The sequence below is a fragment of the Thermobia domestica genome, chromosome 8 (genome assembly GCF_964235325.1).
Source record: "Thermobia domestica chromosome 8, izTheDome1.hap1.1, whole genome shotgun sequence".
NCBI lineage: Eukaryota > Metazoa > Arthropoda > Insecta > Zygentoma > Lepismatidae > Thermobia > Thermobia domestica.
The window spans coordinates 213,875,892-213,896,781 of NC_137461.1; the positions used below are offsets into that span (position 1 = coordinate 213,875,892).

A 20,890-nucleotide genomic window follows, 5' to 3' on the forward strand; every position below is an offset into this window, starting at 1 on the left:
AAAAGAAGAAGAGGAAGGAAGGCATTGGTTATTGACGAGGGTGGTTTGTTTGAACAGTGTTACCAACCCGGCACCAAAACTATAGCTGATAAGATTTTATGAATAATAAAAAAAATGAAATCTTAAATTTTACGTCCCACGGTTATGCCGGCTAGGTTAAAGGAGACTGTGATGATGAGAAATGAATTAAATGAAGAAAGTGGGAGGAAACGGGAGAACCCCAAGAAAACCCACGAGCACAATGTTTGTCCACCACAAGGCCCACACGTCGCAAGCTGGGATCGAACCACGGACCCCAAGCAACGGAGGTGAACGCTCTACCACCGCGCCCCCATTTATGAATAATAATATGAGAATGAAATCAAAGTGGGCCTGCATCACTGAAAGCACGATAATCGGTGATTATTATCCGTAGTGTGTGGTAGAATGATTTTTGTTTGGGTGCATCAATGGAGGGGGGGATATAATGGTTTCTAACAACTAATTCGCGCATTAAATTGTTAAAAGAGAGCCCAAGAGCCATGATAAGAAGAACTGATGCTAGTTTGTTGTTCATGTCTATGTGCTGGCGATATCCTCTCAAGATGAAATTTCACAGTTTAACGTGGGATCCGAGCCACCTGAGTCCACCGGGAATCGAATCTGTGACCCCTTAATTGCAAGGTAACGAGCGTAATAATTCATCCACCGGTGATAGTACTTTAAAAATATGATATAGCAGATTCCTTTAGCTATCATTGTCCCACATTCCAGTGCGCAGTAGTAACAACTGAAGGCAATAAAATAAGTAAACTAAATAAATAAATAAGTAATAAAATGTTAAACAACAAAATAAAGAAATAACATTTTAAACAAAATAAGTAAATAAAACTAAATAACTTACCTTAGGTTAGATCCGTTCATTCATCACTGTCATCAGAATAATCAGTGTCATCATCATCATCACTCGCACTTACACTAATCACTATAGGATCACATACTTCTTCAATGATTCCATATCTCTCCCAATACGTATTTTCTAATGACACCACATGAGAGTAATGCTTTTTCCACTCTTCCACGGTAACACTGTTAATCGCCTGTTCAGTGTACTTAAACAGAGTAATCATATCTAGATCTCCAGTTACATTTCGGTCACGGATAAACCTTTTCACATCTGCCCAAACGTACTCAATGGCATTAATGTCGCAATGGTATGGGGGTAATCTCAAAGCCATGAATCCATGCTCTTGGATCATCATGTTGAATTTGAATATCTTCGTTGTGGGTGCGTTCTTTTTCACCACGTCTAGCAGTTCAATTTTACGCATGTCTGGGGAATGAGGAACGTTGTTTACAGAAAGCCAATCCATGATCTCTTGCTTTTTGTTAGATGATGTTGGGGGTTTGTTTAATTGTATTGAGTGATATGGCGCATTGTCAATAACGACCACAGCATGTTCAGGAAGGTTTGGAATAAGCTTTTCCCTTGTCCACTTTTCGAAGATGTGGAATTCATCTGACCATGATAATCGCCAGATGTCGAATTGGCTGTGTACATTAAATTGGCATTCTGTATAAAACCCATTTCTCCTCCCGGGCATAAAATAATTATGCGTCGCGAGGCATTTCCGGTTTCCACAACTCCATGTTCTTCATCACTTTGCCAACATTTGCTGAAGGTTAAGTTGCTGTCGATCCACGATTTATCCAGAAATACGATCGGTCTTTTTTCGTTCCTGTAACGTCGTACTGTTCTCAAATATTGAGTTCTAGCTAACACTATATCACTCCGCTCCATTATAAACTTTCGCTTGTTCTGACACTTTTTGAAACTAAAACCGATTTCATGTAAAACTCTCCTTAAAGTTTCGCGTTGCCAACGAAAATTAATACGTGTTTACAACACAGGAAGCAATTTGGGGATAGTAGGAACTTTTTTCTCGTTCGCGTAAAATTCATGTATAACTCTCCTTATAATGTCTCTATCAAAATCGTCCAAAGCTATGTTCTCGATAGTGGCCTTTTTCTGGCGCTTTTTTGGCGATTGAAATTTCGGCACATGTTCACCTTTCGCTTCTGTACGAATTCTTTTCACAGTTGACTCTGAAACTTTCGCAATTACACTTGCACGTTTGGTAGCCTGAGAAAGGTGAATTAGAAGACGGTCTTCTAGCGCTTCTTTGTCACAAAATGTCACCACATTATGGATTAGTCTTTTCTCGGCACTACATAAGTGTTTCTTCATGCCAGCGCTGGTTGACGGTATTGGTTCCATCATATTAAAATATACACAAAACAACGCACGTACACACACACAACACACACGCGCAAGCATAAACACGAAACAGGTGAGAGAAAGAACTAGAAAAAACAGTAAACTGCACAGCCACAAACGTGTGTCTACTGTAGAGAAAGACAATAGCTTATGTCCTCGCGCGAGTCTTTGGCGCAATCAACCGAATATCGAAGCCCCTAGAAACACAAAGCTAGGCTGCATTTAAAATGCGCGCGCTCTGTTCACTGCGTGACATCATCGCCTGACTATAATGTACTGCTGATCTGGATCCAATTTATGTAGCTTGGCAACTATGTTTAAACTTCCAGCCTTCTTTCTCTTGCCCCCAGAGGAGAAAACGAACACTTGTTGCTTGTACCTACACATACCTATTTTTTTGTAGTGGACTGTTCTACTTCTGTCATGCGCAGAAGTGTCGAGAGACCTAATGTCCGCGGGTAAACAGTACACGGACACGTTGCTGTCCACCACAAACTTACTTGACCGGGGATCGAATCAGGGACCCCACGCACCAGAGGTAAGCGCTCTACCACTGAGTCACCGCCCCTTCCCCATATTGCTGTCTTATTTTTGTGCCGTACTAGCAAAAGTGTCCTTTCTTTGCACGAGCTGAATAGTATGCAAATTGCAACATAATCACAGTAGTTTGGGCTGTTTAACTTGAGAGCCTCTAGAATGTGTGACCCTCTAGTCCTTCCTCCTGTGGGAAATCAAGGAAAACGACTTCTTACGCGATTAAATTTGGAGAAGATCTGTTTATGTACAAAATTTAGTGGCTCTGGGTGACTCGTTTCTGTCCGAAAATTTATTGCAGACGAACACACACACACACATATATATATACACTCAGGTTAATGTGCCTGGAGAATGTGGGAGTGCTTTGTTTCTAATTCCGTAAATAAAATTAAACATGTAATTATTCAGGTATACTGTTTGACTTACGTGTATGGTATAAATTGTTCAATTAGTGTTCTATAAGATCTATATAGAAGTTTTGTATGGAAATCACATCTAAAGGACAAGTAAGGTTCATTATGTTTGAAAGTGAAATAGTTAGGAAATATATTGCAAGTTTCCTACTGGTCAGAGAAAACTCAGGAAACATGATGCAGGCCAGGGAAGCTCAGAGAAAAAGACTAGAAATCAGGGAAAGTTTATAAAATATATTTTTTCTAACATTAATTGTATATCAATTTCAACTTAGTCAACTATTATAATACCTATTTTATACGGATTTATAGAAAATCTGAAGTATAGTTCAGTGTCATATGTTTGTAGGTAATCTAATAATTGCAATATTGGATAAGTAACAGATCTTTATTGAAATTTGATATGGATATTTTAAAAGAGCCTTGTTATTATTAAATGAATATATAAGAAGTATCTTATCTTCAGTGTCATGAAAGTCAGGAAATTTCCTGCCAAAGGTCAGAGAAAGTCAGGTAGAAATCAGAGAAATAGATTTCTCCAGATCAGTGGGAACCCTGTATTAATAAATGACGGTGATCGGTTGATTAAGGTGGAGTTTGTCGTCCTGTTCAGCACCGAGGTCCGCGGGATTCTGTATGAGACGTCGATCTAAAGCTTAAGGTAGGATCCAACCTACATGAACTCCTATCAGAAATCGAACCCGGGCCTAATATATAATAACAAATGGAAACTTAAATCAGTACATATGAATACAGAGAAAGTGCTTTCTGTTTCGTGTTTTCTAAATACTGAGGTAACAGTCTGGAGCAGGGAACTCACCCTTTCATTGCAAACGTACCTTTTAGAATCCGCGAGTGGTTGCTGGTAGATACAGATTCTGCTTATTGGGATCAGACGAATAATAGGGCCAAAATTCGTGATCCGATATGGAATGAAGAAGTGGAATGCATTATATCTAGATGGCAGCATAGAGTGATAGTAAATGAAATTTTATGTGAAGTGGAACTACTTAAGTATTACACTGCTTCTTTTCAGAATTACTTTATTTTTAATCTAAGTAAGATAGCAGTAAACATAGGCTGAGACTCACTTGTTAATTTGTAAGTTGAAGTGAAATACTATTTTAGTGTGATTTTTATATTTACCTGGAAATATATGATTTTGTTTATGTAAGGTCTATCTTGCTACCAAATCTGATTTCTTTTCCTTCCTCTCGTTTATAGAATACCTCGTTTGACAAGACACCAGTTATTCAAGAATATCTTAAAGGGAAGATCTCTAATTTATCGCTTGGGAGGACCTCAGCACCACCAAAAAGTGGTTCATTCAATAAAGAAAACAAAAAATGTCGGAGTTCTTCTACGCCAATGAAGGGTCCTATGGATATGTATGTTGGTATGTACATTTTTACTTATATAGAGAGTACGTAACAAGCTAGCTACCTGGTAACATCAACACTCTTAAGTCTGTTCTGTAGCTTCCTGATTCCTTTACGGTAATTTTATTTCAAGTTTACAAGATGTTTTTGTAAGCTTAAGCTTGGTAGAGGAGGGTTTAAACTGGCCGTGGAAGTCAGGGAAAATCAAGAAAATACTTCAAAATATGCAAGCAAAAAAAAAAAAAAAAAAAAAAAAAAGTTGCTGCTTACCGAAAACATAAGAAAAACTTCAGAAAGAATTAAGACAGATTCGAAAAGATATTGATAAGAAAAGGGCAGGAAAAAGAAAATTATCGTTAGGAAAATAAAAAAGAAAGAAAGAAAAAACCTTGAGGAATGCCGAAATCTGTTAAGACGTTAAGCCCTGGAAGAAGATCAAGAAGTTAAATCAAAAATTTAAATACTGCGGACAAGATAAATTAGGTTTGTTGGTTGTAGATAATTAAAGGGATGGACCAAATTATGGTTCATGTTTACTTGTTTATGATTGTGTTCAGACTGCCGAGATAAAAAAAAGATATCGCTAGTATATAGATATTGTTTGGTGATAGTATTTTATTGCATTCCAAATGTAGGAAGTTCGACTTGTAACAGAAATTTATGGTAAGGAAGGAAGCTTATGCTGTGTTTCAAAAATAAAAAAGAGCGTTGGACGTCTTTGGACTTGGAGATCATATATATGAGGACCAGTCAAATAATGACCGAACATCCTGCATAAAACACTATCCTCTCAAAAGTTGGCAACACTGCCGGCCCTGGGAGAAGAAATGTGGTGACAACTCACAAGTACATACAGTTGTTTGTTTATTGCCCTATAGGTGAGTGTAGTGAAAAGTGTGTTCGTTCAGCATTAGAAATGGAGGCAAGTAAAGAAGAGCAGAGAGATGTGTTTTGTTTTTTGGTGGCTGACGGCACTGGAACACACGAAACTCATCGTCGCATGTCTGCTGTTGGCATAAGAGATTCTGAGAAGGTCACACATCACTGCAAGATGATTCGTGCCCAGGACAGGCCCATCAAGCCATTGATTGTGCGAATTGATGTTTTATCCGGGAAAACCGACGAACGATAGAAGAAGAAATTCGTGTTCAGGTCGGAATTAGATACGGCTCAGTGCATGTCATTATCAAAAAACAACCCCAAAACCCAAACATTCCAGAAAATTTGCGCGAAGTGGGTTTCGCATCAACTGACGGAGGGGCAAAAGTTTGGCAATATGGCTTCATGTCTGATGTATGTGAAGCGGTACCATGAAGAAGAGTATGCGTTTCTCTCCCGTATCGTCACAGGGGACGGAACGTAATGCCACCATTTTGAGCCCGAGAGCAAACGGCAAAGCCAGCAATAGAAACACCCCAGTTCTCTCCCCTCCCCCCTCCCCCCCCAAAAAATGCTGTTCACACAAGCTCCGGCAAAGTCAAGACCTTCTTCAACTGCAGGGGCCTCTGCTTATTCACTTCCATGAACTTGGGACCACAATAAATGCGAAGCGGTAAAAGACTCTTTGAAGAAACTGAGACGCGCCATAAGGTTAACCTTTTAATTACGGAGCCTTTTAAAAAAATAAAACCTGGGATACGGCGCCAATTTTGAACAAAATGTAGGGTTATTTTCAAATGGCTGTGGATCAGGCCCTAATAGTCGTAACCTCACGAAAGTTGAAGCATTTTACAGATAATACATGAAAGTTTCATAATTAGTATGGTTTACCCCCCGACCACTCTAATCTAGGAATACGGGGTGGGGGAAAACATAATTTTTACAACTTTTCTAACAAAAATTTTCAGTTCCGTCCTCCCTCTGCCGCTCTAGAAATTGACAATGCGTATAAAATGCACATCAAAATGTTCTTTGATATATTCTCAATTACATATAACAGCAGTGTTAACATAAGATACATACAGCATAATTAGGGAATTCCTCAAAATTATAATGGAACAACGCCACTGATTAGGACAAAAATGACAAAATGCAGGGTTATTTTCAAATGATCGTAGCTCAGGTTCTAATAGCAGTAGACTCACAAAAGTTGAAGCATTTTACGGAGAATACATGGAAGTTTCATAATTAATATGGTTTTCGCCCAACCACTGTAATCAAGGATTAGGGGGTGAGGAAAAACATTTTTTTTTTTTTTTTTTACAATTTTTCTTATAAAAATTTTGGGTTCCGCCCCCCTCCGCCGCCCTAGAAGTTGACGATGAGCATAAAATTTACATCAAAATATTCTTTGATATATTCTCAATAACATATAACAGCATTGTTAACATAAGATACATACAGCATAATTAGGAAATTCCTCAAAATTATAATGTGCCTACGCCACTGATTAGGACAAAAATGAGAGTTATTTTCAAATGATCGTAGCTCAGGCTCTAATTGCAGTAGACTCACAAAAGTTGAAGCATTTTACGGAGAATGCATGAAAGTTCTATAATTAGTATAGTTTTTGCCCAACCACCGTAACCAAGGATTAGGGGGTAATTTTTTTTTACAATTTTTCTTATAAAAATTTTGGGTTCCGCCCCCCTCCGCCTCCCTAGAAATTGACGAAGATAAAATTTACATCAATATGTTCTTTGATATATTCTCAATAACATATAATAGCATTGTTAACATAAGATACATACAGCATAATTAGGAAATTCCTCAAAATTATAATGTAACTACGCCACTGATTAGGACAGAAATGACAAAATGCAGGGTTATTTTCAAATGATCATAGCTCAGGCTCTAATAGCAGTAGGCTCACGAAAGTTGAAGCATTTTACGGAGAATACATGGAAGTTTCATAATTAGTATGGTTTGCGCCCGATCACTGTAATCAAGGATTAGGGGGGGAGAATCATCATCAAAGTCATCAAAATTAAATTCGTCTGTGTCTGAGGAAGGAAATTCAATTTGTTCTTCATCCCACTCCGAATCTGTGTCCATTGCTTCCAACTCGTCTCGAATGTCTTCTGAACCGAGAACATCTCTCGATGCCATTTCTACTAATACACGCAACACCAAAGTCTCACAAGTAAAACCAACGGTAACAGATTTTCAAATTTTAGGGTCCGTAAAGGTAGATTCTACTGTATGTTAAATTAAAATTCGTATGCAGGAAAGAACGCGCTCACAACACTCAGTTCAGACTAACAACACACATATAAAAAGAGGAACAGCGATCTCTACGTCTTACAAGGGCTGTAGGAGCCCAGAAACCCAAACAAACTCTCTTATCACTCTATGTTGTTACCACGTGCAGAAATAAATCTTTCTTTCTCAGCCAGGTCAAGACCTCTCCCCCCACACCCACTATTCCCAATTACGTCCCTGGCACCAAGATTGGAAGGGAAACGTCTCCTAACTAATTATTTATATTTTCTTTCACAACAGTTAACTTATTGTTATGTTAAACCTCTGAGAACTAAACTGCGCACTTTAAAAATTTAAATGCGTTTTAAAGAGCTTGTATGACAAATACCAACAGTCACGTTTGTTCACTTTTAAAAAACAATAACAAAATAATTTCTGCATTCAGCAGTTGCCTAGTATGTCTCTTGAATAAAACACATGCAAATGCATATATTTGATACCCAGAAAGTTAAAAAACAATTAGGTTTAGTGGGCAAACTGCAAGGTATCTATAAATAGTTACTTCGTATCCCAAGCCTTATTTTTAGGTAACTAAATATAGTTACTTCGTGTCCTAAAGGTTAAAGCGCCCTGAAATGCCGGATGGAATCATCCTTTTGCATTATAATGCCCGGCTCCATATTGCCAATCTGATGGGGGATATACTTCAGACCTGTGGCTGGAAAACACTTTAACATCCTCCGTATAGTCCAGATCTTTTCCCTTGTGATTTTCACATTTTTGGTGAGCTGAAGAAAGACATTCGTGGACGTCGGTTTCAGTCGAACGAGAAAGTAAAAGAGTGGGTGAGGTTGTGAACCCGTCAGCGACCTAGCTCCTTCTACAAGACTGGAATCGTCTCATCTACCAGTGAGATAAATGAATTAACGCGTCTTGCAATTACTGTTGAATATAAAAAACATTCCATTGGTACTTTTTTCGTGTGTGTTCGGTTTTCATATGACTGCCCCTCATATATTCTAAACCTAACCAAAAGTGATAGTGTTCGCGTTGTCGCAAGTCGGGGAAAAATTGTTTATTCAGCCATGAACATTCAGGGAAATCAAAACCACAATTTCAGTGTGAACTCTGCAGAGGATATTCAATGAATATAAAAGAAGAGAAGAAATAGAAAAATAAAAACGTGTGATTATTCAGAAATCTCTCTCCTTAGGGAACGTGGAGGTAAGTGTCAAAAGCATAAATAAGTATTCCTTATCTTATTTACAGATTGAAGCTATAGGATACATATCACTTAAGTCCATACATGTGATATTACTTATCTCTGTACCTGAGAAATATTGTGTTTTTAATGGATAATTTCGATCAGCGTTGTTTAATTAATTATTTTGATGTTGTATCCTTTAAAATAATCGTCAGAATAGAGTTGTCTGAAAACAAAGTATGTATGAATCAGTTTTGTATTTATTTAACAACACAAAGGCAACGTAACTGTATTTGATTGTTACGGTAATGATTTTCGTTCTTTGTTTAAACTTCCAACTGTTGGGAATTCTTTCGTTTGTCGTAGTAACGTCGAAATTATTGATACTATCAAGTTTAAAAATTCCTTTATTTGTAAGTATTCACTTTGGAAAAGTAAATTAATGTATTTAGAATTAACGATACATAATATAAGAGAATATGCAAATTTGTCTTGCCGTCGCAAATGTATAGAAAATTGTTTTAGAGCTGCGCATTCATTACTTTAAATACACTATATCTTCATTGGCAACCCAAATGCGTTGTATGTATATAATTATTATTATTATTATTATTATTATTATTATTGAAGATCAGTAGCAAAATCAAAATTTCACATATACAATCTTTTGTTTTGTGAATGCTTGTCACTGAAGCGAAATAGTTTATTTTTATTCTGTTTTGGTGATTTTTGTTGGAGGCAAGCAGTAACTGCTTATATCTCTTGTTTATTTATTGTAGGTGTAAATTTAGCGTCCCTTTCAGCAGTAAGGCTATATAAGACATGAACCTACAGCTTAAGGTGGGATCCAAACCGCAGGAGCTCCCGCCGGGAATCGAATCTGGGTCTCCTGCGCCAAAAATGCGTACACTAACTGTATAGGCATGAGGGAACTTTTATATCTCTAATGCTCCGACACATGCACATGCTTCTTCTATCATTGTACTCAATTTGTTGTCTTTGTAGAATTACTTAATATCATTCATAAATAACTATTTGTTGTAAGAAACTGGAAAGTTTTTTTTTTTTTTTTTTTTTAACTGAAAATAAGAAAGTAGATCATTGCGTCAAGATTGTTATTGTAACCAAAGTCACCCCCTTTGTCCTGTTAGTTTCTTCATCATAACTCAGAAGTTTCTATCTTTACAGCTTTTCTAACAAGAAACATACATCCACATGTACTTTCTGTGCGAACCATGTGCTGCTTATGTTAAAAGTCACGTTGCTTATGTTATGGAAATAGTGACCCAAACTGGCAAATCCACGTCACTGTTACTACTATTATTTATTAGTTCAATATGTCAGTCTGATTACAATCGATGTGTTGTCTCATATTCAATTGGATACTAGATACTTTCCCATTGCTTCTTGTAGAAAAGTTAAGCATTTAACTAACAAATTTCCACGGCGGAAGGTTTCGAGGAGAAATAGTCTCAAGCTGTAATGTCGAAATGTATCTCTGTATGTCTGTGGTGCAAATGTTGTTTAGTGCTCGATATTATATGCAAATGGTTATCAAAATAACAGACTTGAAGAAAATGTAAGCTACTTCCTTAATACGACATGGGACAACCACATTAACCTAGCAAACATCTCTTGTTTCGTCGTTGACTTGCAAAGGAATCTTGTGGCATGCCGTTAGCGAGGATGGAGAACAAAGGTTCCGGAACTGACCACAGGTGTTCAATAATGTTAAGGTATGGAAATTGGGCGAATCAGGGGAGTTATTGTAATTCATCGGGAAGTTTAACCGATATTCACGGAATCATTCCAAGGGTTCCATAGCATGAATTGTGCATTGCCATCTTGGAAAATTGAGCCATTCGCTTGAAATAATATCAAAATTATAGGGTGCACCATCTAAAATAGCCTTATAATTACTGTCAGCAATGCATCTTGTGGGCGTAAGCAAAGGATCCGCGGAATACCAGGAAATTGCTTCTCTCAGCTTCACAGAGTCTCTGCCATGTTTCATTGTAGAGTAGCAAACAGTTCGAAATATAAGATTTTTCGACGTTCACTATATTTAAGCACGGCCTGTTATTGGAACTAAGGTGAAAGTGACTCATCGGACGATCCTAACTAACTGCGCTCTCACAATTTGGTCTTTTTAAAATTGAGAGAAGCCCCTCACTTTTAGTCAGCTCTTCAACATTACATCTCCGTTCTACCCCGACTAACATACTACAGATGATCACGTAACCCACCATTGACAATGGCCAGGCACTGCACACGCATCGTCAGTATAAATGAATGAATGAATGAATGATTTATGATTTAATGGGGGCGTCAGCAGCAAGGACTATTCTTAGTCTTACTACCTGTCACGTCGTACGTGTTGCAAGCTATACGTATTTCTATTATTTTGATAACCATTTGTATGTTGCTATTAATTTATTAAGTTCTGTATAAAGTGATGCGAAAACAAGATATTATGCAAGTTGATAAATAATATAAAGTTTATGGCTTAACCAGTGTTCTGTTCTTTACTTAATCGTTTATATAGCATTGGAAGGACGGCTGAATCTAATGCAGATGCTAGTTACTGTCATTTCTCTTGCATATTGATTTCATATTTTTCCATGAATTTAAGAAGTGTTTCAAATAGCATTTTATGTTCGGCTCATCACACTTGGAAGTTGCAGAATTACAAAGTCCAGTTTTAAGTTGTGACAGGTTACTGTTTTTAATAGATTACTTCAGAATGAAGCAGTGAGGCACTTTTGTTTAAACGATTATGCCTGAACATGTGTTTACTAGAGCAGGAGTCTCTAAAACTCACACTGACTTCTCCATTTAAGTCCCAAGGGCCGAGATCTAGCTAGCTCATAATATCAACATACTGTAGTGCCAACGCCATTTTGTACGGAGTGGCGAAATTATGCAAAACGTCAGTTATGCTTGGTTAGTTGCGAATAGCAGAACTAAAGCATATTCTGGAAAAGTTCTACTGCATGATCGCTTGTCTGGATGATTCGAGTACTTTCTATGTTAGCACCGAGGACGCGTGGTATAAATACAGGAGACAATCGAGAGTTGGATAGTTCCGTATTTTGAGTTCCGAGCGACAAGTGCAATCTGGAAAGCTAAATATAGTGCGATTAGTATTTTGACCATAGTTTGTTAGGGAAAATACAGTACCGGTATGTTTAATTGTGAGTAGATAAAACCAGTCCATTTATTTATTCAGACCCCCTGCGTGTAATAGTATTACGTAATTAGCATCATTTTGATTTGAAACTACGTGCTTTTTGTGTGTGTATAAATGTAGAGAAGAAACGAAAAGTAGGTAGTGAGTGCAGAATATTTAAAGAGCAATGAGAATATTAATTTTTCGTGATTTAGTCAAGTAATAAGAACTAGGCAGTGTATGTAATTTTCAGTAAAACGAAATCAGTCCTGAAAGAATCCAATAAAAAATGTCATTATGAGACTAAACATTTTCAGAATTACTCCAAATTTACACGAGGCCTACTGTTAGATTTAAAACCTTCAGTTTTGCAACAAACCTTGTGGCTCGAAGTGGATGATGTTGCAGAAGATATATTAACTCAATTTTCGGACAAAAGTCGACGCTTACAGTGATTCTCTTCAGCCGTGTATGAGTCAAGAGATGTTTCAGATACTGATCAGATGTTACTTTTTATTTAAGGGATAGATAAAAATTATGAAGTTTGTGAAGAGTTTCTTGACATTCATAGATTATTATTCGAGGCACGCCCACGCAATCTTCAATAGAAAATAAAGGTGTTGTTGCTATCATATCATAGACCGTAGAAAATGACGATGGTTCAAAACCATTAATTGTACATTCAATCATTCATCAATATTTTTCTTGCAGAAAATGCTTGAGTATGTAACGTGAGCTCAGTCATTGTCAGTTCCGCGAGTTTATGGAAAATATTGGTCAGGAAACGACTTACCGTATTATACTGCAGTACGTTGGCTTAGCTGAGAAAAAGTTCTAACAGGATTTTTTGAACTCCGAATAATAATCGAAATTTTCTTGGATGAAAAGAATCGTTCTCTGGTTGAGTTACATAATAATACATGGTTATAGAAATTATAATTTTGTACAAATTTAACTAAACATATGAACGACCTTAATTTAAAATTAGAAGGAGAGAACCAGCTTCTAGCTGATTTACAATCATATTAAGTCCTTTCGACAAAAGATTGTTTTATTTCAATCCCAGTTTAAGGAAAAAGTTACACATTTTAATACATGTTAACATTTGAGACTTCATTTCCGGTAGATTTTACAGTTGAAGTTTTGAGTACTTTAGAAGTAAATTTTCAATGTCGTCTTTTTAGATTTTGATGCAATTGCAAACGACATCAAAATTTTTCAAAATCCTTTTAACGCCGACATAAAAGTCCTTGCCCGAGAATCTTAAATGCAAACAATTGATTTGCATTGTAGCGACATTTTTAAAGAATAATTTTTAAATTCATCATTGCTGGAATTTTGTAAGTCTTCCACTCACACAGTGTAGTCAGTTGCATACATTTGCTCGTGACATTTTTTCCACTTTCGGAACTACTTATTTGTGTGAAAAAAAAAAAAAAAAAAAAAAACATTCTTCAAAGTGGAATATATATATATATATAAAATTAAAATATTTACAGATCCAAGTTAATCGATGAGCATTTCAAGTCGCTACTGATAATTTCTACTTGTGAACTTGATTTACAACTGGAAAGAATTGTCATTGGAAAGTTGTAGTTAAAAATCTCATTAATCATAATTATAGTGTTTAATTTCATTAAGTGTATGTCATTTGTTGTAAGTTTTTAGAATAAATCTCAGATCTTTTACAGTTAAAATATTCAGTTCCATTATTATGTCAGTTATTGTATTTCTCAGTTGGTCGTATAAAAACATCTGATTATTATTTTTTGTAATTTATAATTTAATCAGAATAAAATGTAGCGGGCCGGAGTGATGGTGCTCGCAGGCTATAGTGTGGAGACCTCTGTGCTAAAGTATTCTCATAAATATGCTTCCTAGATTTTTACCGATATTACGTAAACTAAAGACGAATATATTAATCATTCAGCGAACGAAAGTCTGAACTGTTACATAATGTATGATTCCTCTCCCCACCGTATTTACAAAGGCTGCTTGAAATGCTGGCTATAGTATTAATTTTGTGTATTGTATGCGCTAGGGAAAACCGTTGTATGTATCCTTTATATAGTTTGTATCATTGTTAAAATTTCTAGAGGAAAATAGTTCTCAGTCTTTATTATGATACATTTCTATTGCAGGGCAAAAGACACCTGGCACAAATGGAGAAAAATTATTGGTACCGAATTTTAGCCTCAATAATGTAAAACAGTCTTCCCAGAAATTAAAAAGAACATTTGCAGAAAGAAAAGGTATGTTTTGTATTTATGTTACCATCAGTTGTCTCATCTGCTCAAAGGTAAGCATTTCTCACCCAGATCCCACATTTTATGACTGGATCCGGAATTACACTCTACCCGATTAGAGTATTGAAATTAATTTTTGACGACTAATTCGTTTTCGTGTAATATTTACATCGGTTTGTGACTGTATTCCAGGAGTCCAACGCACTGGCCCGAGTGATACCTTCAACCACGGAGTGATTTTCTACAGAAAATAGCTCCCTTCCTTAAAATAACCACTCCAGCCGTGCAGGGCTCATAGCGAGTCACTTTTTTTTTAAACTAAAAGTTACTTTATTTTTTTTAAAGTTGGTCATTAAAAGTTACTTTTTTCCAAGTTTGTCACTAAAAATTACTTTTTTGGCGGTAAAGGAATTTTTCGTGTAATTTATGTTTTGCATTGGCAGTTTTCTAAGGAAAATATTATGAATATAAATGGAAATAGGCACAAACTTGTTACTTATTACTCTTCTGTAAACTTCAGTACTTGCTGCAACATATGAACCAAGTCAGCTTTATTCTCACTTCAGCCGTTATTCTTTCTAAAGCACAGTGGTTGGTTGGTTGGTGCTTAAGCTTTTAAGGTGGGTTTATAATCGATGTGTACTATTTTTTTCAAGGGTTGGCCGTCCAGATGGGAAGATTTCACTTAGATTGCCAGTAAGTTAGGACTGCCTAAACATATATTTATGAAATATGTGAGTTCAAGCTTGCTTACACTTGAAAAGTCATGTGAAAGAGTTCTTGAACTCTTTAATCCTTTGCAGGAGTATTTCCTCAAGTTTCTTCCTGTAAAGAAATCAAACCTCATGGCTAGTGGAAAATACAAGTCAATTTCTAAAAGTTTGAAAGACCCATCAACGAAAGCGCAGTTAAATTTTATCATCTCATGTGCAAAACTTTTCAAGGATTTCACAAAACTGCTTCAGGAGGAGCCTCTTACACATGTAAACTTCAAACTGTTATGTGAGGTGCTAGGTAGCTAGAGCCGAAACTACTGTTTACCTAAGATCACCAACACAAAATAAAAAAAATAAATGAAGGAGAGTGGCTGGGAATATTCAAATGAACAGCAATATTTGCATAGAATGCAAAATACAAACTAGGTAAAAATGATTTATTCCCTCTTGGAGATATGGTTCTCTCCTGTAAGTGCCGCCACTCCCTTATGAAGTCGGTAGAGCAATATTATTTATGTTTTGTGGAATAGCAGATCTCAGGGCAATCTGCATAACAGCCATGCTCAAAGATGCTAAAATAGTGAGTTAGTTATATATTTCAAATAAGGTTAAAAAAAAAAAAATTAATCTGACAATAAAATTTACAGGTAGCAGCCTGTATGTTATCTCACTATTTCATGACTGTTATGTGGTTCCTTGGGCAGAATTCTCTCTGAGCCCCATACAGAGAGGTGGTCAAACATACACAATCAAGGGGAAAATGCCTCCTTGAATCACACTCCTGAAAACAAACATATCATTAGCGCAGGTACTCACCATACAGCAAATTGAATAGACAGTCGTTCTGGTAAGAGCTGGCAGTTTTATTTTCCACAACAGAATCAGGAACATAAACTAGGATGGAAGTGTTGATATCCAAACTTCGATACACTAATAATTATCACCATTTCGTAGTGCACTACACACACACTTTTAAGATATATATATATATATGCTAGATAATGGTAACACACTATTTCATACTTATAAAAATAACAAAAAGGAGAAGGTAGGATGAACCTGAATTTATAAAGGTCTGTCTGACCTTTCAAAAAGAAAGAAAAAAAAAAAATATATATAGAGATATTTACAACCATTCTTTATCTCCTCATAATTTTGAGTTTCTTGTCTCTAACAGTTTCTAGAGGAGAGATGTATTTCACAGAACATATTGCAATATCTATGATATAAATACACAGATTGAAGATAAAATATAAACACAATTTAATATACTGGTTCACTGTTCCGATATTCACTCGCTGTTCACAAGTTCTATGTTGTAAGACACAGTGTCCTCCCAGATTCCCATTCCACTGAAATGTAAAATGTTCTGTAGAAGCTATGGTAAGCTGGACTTCACACGTTCAATGAAGGAACTTTTAATAGCTCCTATTTATCAAGCAAAATATAATTGCTGAAACCTTGTACTAAATGTCCAAGGACAGGCACAGCTTAGAGACTTTACTGGCCTAGGTTTTTATATCTCTACCTGAGATATCGTAAAGTATGTATTTCTTTCATGTTTGAAAAACTGGGTTTCCCATATTAAAATTGGGAGGTGCGACGAGATTCAAATTATGTTGTCTCTATTGAGCGTCCATAGCACTCAGAGAATGCACAATTATAAACTGTTGTTCTCAGATTTTATCTTCCATTGTCACTATATGTAATAAGCACCACTGATGACAAGCTGCAGATATGTGTAGGTCTTACACATTTTTGTAATATGATTATAGTTTCAGATAAAAAAAAAAAAAAAAAAAAAAAAACTGAGTTCAACACACTCGCGTATTCAATTGTTCACAGGACAAATCCAGGGGAGCCGGAATACAAATTGCTCACACCTCGTCCCGGGTATCGAACACTCTGTAAGAGAAGTCAGGTGACTTCCTTTGAACCGAAAAACTATATGTTGTTGCTTCACGAATCTGACTTGAACTACCCCGTTCTCTCAGGAAAACGAGTATATGTTTCTGGCAAAAACAAGGAAACGAAGAAACTCGCTTCCTCTAGCAACCTTTGACAAAAGGTTCTCTGCCCTGAGGCGGTTTGCGTGTGGTCCGACCTGCACAATGCACTTGTTCAGCTACCATCCGTAGCCAAATTCACCCTTTCTTGGTTGACACATGCTGCCCCCACTCTGAGGAATGGCCAACACTGAACTTTTTGCTCGCAGCAGAAACTATGAAAGTTTTTCGCACACTTTTGTTTTTCTTCACTTGTTAAATACAAATAAAATTTAGAAACATATGATATCATACATCAAAATAAAGGTAAACATACAAAGAATACATATTTATACCATTTATGAACTGTCATCTCTCTCAGAAGCAGCAGTACACCCAATTTCTGTGGCTGTCGTTCAAACTGTCTGCTACACAATGCAGCCATGTTTGCTTGGAGAAAGATTGAAGGAAACATCTTTGTTAATTATTTATTTTTCACAAATACAAGATCCAAGTGTCTTGTTCGATAAGGGAAACACGCTGTTAAAATAAATCAGAATTTTGTGCGGTATTTCCAAGAACGTGTATTAGCTTAGTACGTAAATATTAATATTAAACACAGAAAATAAGTCAAATCAGAGTATACATTTTCAAATTGGTGTTGCATTTCGGGAACTAAGTAAAAGGCTCGCTGGCCAGGTTACTGGTTTCTGGTGAGAAGGGGGGGAGGAAATGACGCTAGAACTCGGTGCATTGGAAATCACACCTATTGAAAGCTAAAATTTCGCATGTAGAAGCGAAAAAGTTTATGGCTTTTGAAACAATACAAACGCTCTGCTTCAACACACTGTATCAAACTCAGTGTAGATTCACCAAGGAAGTTCGTGGGTTACTTTCTGTATATAAGGATACTTATGTTGTTCCAATTCTGGTAATTTCTTTCCATGTTGAGTTGCAAGAGACCTCACATCATGTAGTATAGGCGACAGCAAGTCGGGAAAAAAAAAAAAAAAAAAAAACTTCTCTCAGCGCTAGCTCTCTTCCAAGCGTACTGAAACTCATGTATGATTCCTATAGAATCTCTCATTTCCAATTTAATTAATCCTTCATCTATGCTTGTAATATCATTCCTTCCATAATCCCCTGTATGCTATACATTATGCAACGACGCAGTAAATTATGCAACCCATTTATACACTATATAATGCCTATAATTGCAGTAAACACAAATGAAATAAATACAACTAAATAAATACAATATAATACAATATTGTATTAATATTTACGTACTATGCTGGTGTTTCACACTTCATTACTAATAATATCAAAATAATATGCACAGAATATGCTAATGATAAGCAAATAATTATACCACAAAATCCATTATATTTACATATTAATATGCAAATGTGCCCCTCATCTGCATTTCGATATGCAGATGATGGAGAAGGGCATCGGCCTTCTACAGTAATTTCCCCCCTATGATTCTAGGTGCTGTACTTTCTAGTACAGGACGTAGATCATACGGAGGGCACATTTTCGTTCCTGAAATATTATAGGTTCACAATACATCCAAGGTTAAAAAAAAAAATCAAAGTTAAACACACAACAAACATAATAAATGAAAATCAATACACAAGAGCTAAATATAGAGAATTCAGTGTTCCCTGAGTTACATATACACAAATGACATCGGTTCCCAATACATACACTTACACTAATACACTATATCACTGAAATATACACTAACACTAACTCTATATACACATTTTGTCAAATCCGGTTACGTGATACATTCACTGTGTGAATTGTTTCATCTCTTTCTTCTTCGTCTTCAGTGGTAGTTGGAACAACGGATGGAGAACTTCTGAGTTTTCATTCGGGAACATCTATCAGATTGTAGTTGACAATGAAGGAACGCAGTTACTTTACGTTATGTGGTGTTCTATTATCCAACACCAGCTTCACTTTCTCCGGATCTCTACGGATACCGGATTGAGAAAGATGGAGTCCAAGTATGTGCAATGATTTTCTCACAAAATTGCACTTTTTCAGCCTGAGAGTTAGGCCGCCCGCAGTGAGTAAACCCAACACTCTGTCGAGGTGTACTAAGTGATCATCGAAGCTTCTGTCGGCTAGAATCAGATCATCTACATAAGCGCCGCAGTACTCTCTAGCTTCTGATCCAATCAGCATATCTAATGCTCGTACGCAAGAAGCAAGGCTTTGTTTTGTTCCAAACGGGAGTTTTTGAAAAACATACGAAATGCCTTCATGTAGGAACCCAAGATATTTCTGGTCACTTTCTTTCACTTTAATCTGTAAAAACATCTCGGTTGCATCTACACAACTGAACCAAGAGTTGTCGCAAATGTCTTGGAGAACAGATAGGGGTGGCATAGGTCTGTCGGAGAGATCCCCTGAAATTTTGGCTAGAGCTCTTCCATCTATACAAACTCGAATACGTCCGTCACTCTTCGGCGTCACTACCAGAGGGTTTATATAAGCTGTAGGCATCTTCTTTATCACACCCCAGGCTTCCCAACGCGAAATTTCATTCGATACTAAATTCCTGAATTTCTTTGGGTAAGGATACAATTTAGTTTTTATGGGACGTTCGTCCGTTACTCCAACCTCGTGCTCGTAGTTAGCTATGCAACCTGGCTTGATATCAAAAAGCGCCTGGTGCTTTAAAAGAACAGCTTTCAAACTCTCTCTTTGTGAGGCTGAGAGATCTGAGTAGTTCGAGACAAAATCTTCTATATCTGAATGGGAGGCACGTGTGTTCACTTTCAACCACTCTTCTGGTGGGAATACATGAACTGCCATTTCTTGGGCACTTGGGAATCTACCATCATCCAAGTTCGGGGCACGAGCAGCCTTTTCTCTGCAGGTCTTATGCTCATTCTGTGCGCTAACCCGTATGGCCTTCCGTCTTTCATCTGATGGGGAAAAATTACATTCAAAAGTATCTAACTCCTCTATGAAACTATATGGTTTCTCGCACTCACCATTCAATTCTAAACAACGAACTACTAAATCCTCAGTCTCGCAATCTACTGATCTAAATTTGACTTCTACATCATGAGGATGTTTGAGATGTAGAAGGCCGGTGTCATAGTCTAACACGGCACGAGATTCTGTAAAGAAGTTGGAACCTAAAATCAAAGATCTATTCAGACCTGAAATAATGATGCCTAATGTATGAAATTCCTTCCCATGTATCTGAATGACTAACAGCGTCTGGCCTATGATCGTCGCTGATTTACTTCCGAAAGCAGACGTAACCCGTATATTCTTAGCACTCAAAAATGCGGGTGTGGGGTGGCTATTTGAGACGGAGTCCCAAATTTCTTTTGAAATGGCGGAGCAAGTAGCCCCTGTATCTAATAAAGAATTTACTTCCTTTCCAAACAAGAGTACATTAATCTCTGGCAGTGAGATGACGTTATTACTGGGTAGTTCTTCATTACTTGAATCAAATAAATTCTTAAAAATGCCATTTGCCTCTTCATATACAGCCCTATCTAAATCAATGTGTTCTCCAGTCCTACTTAACAAGGTTAACTTATTTTTGAACATGCCTTCACTAAAATGCTTCTTTGCCTTAGTTTCTATACAAATTTTACAATTTTCTTCTTCTTTTCCTTCTACATTTTCAAAAATCTCTTTAACTGCGGTTTCACATGAATTTTCATATAAGTGTCTATTTTCTACATTTACTTCTAAATGACGCACATACTTGGAATTTTCATTTGTCAACTCAGATGTACTCGTATTCTCCTTAGCCATCTTACCGTTGTTCCAAGCACATGCGGTCAATCCTCATTCTCTGGGAGCAGA

At 36.7% G+C, this 20,890-nt stretch overlaps 1 protein-coding gene across 1 annotated transcript in view; it reads left to right on the plus strand.

Moving 5' to 3' along the window:
* Positions 1-20,890, plus strand: part of LOC145693435 (E3 ubiquitin-protein ligase RNF169-like) — a 144,357-nt gene that overhangs the window by 39,429 nt on the left and 84,038 nt on the right. Inside the window, exons 4-5 of the mRNA XM_081769429.1 lie at positions 4,432-4,603; positions 14,242-14,352. Of these exons, the coding sequence (XP_081625555.1) occupies positions 4,432-4,603; positions 14,242-14,352 (283 nt within the window). The remainder of the gene's footprint in view (positions 1-4,431; positions 4,604-14,241; positions 14,353-20,890) is intronic.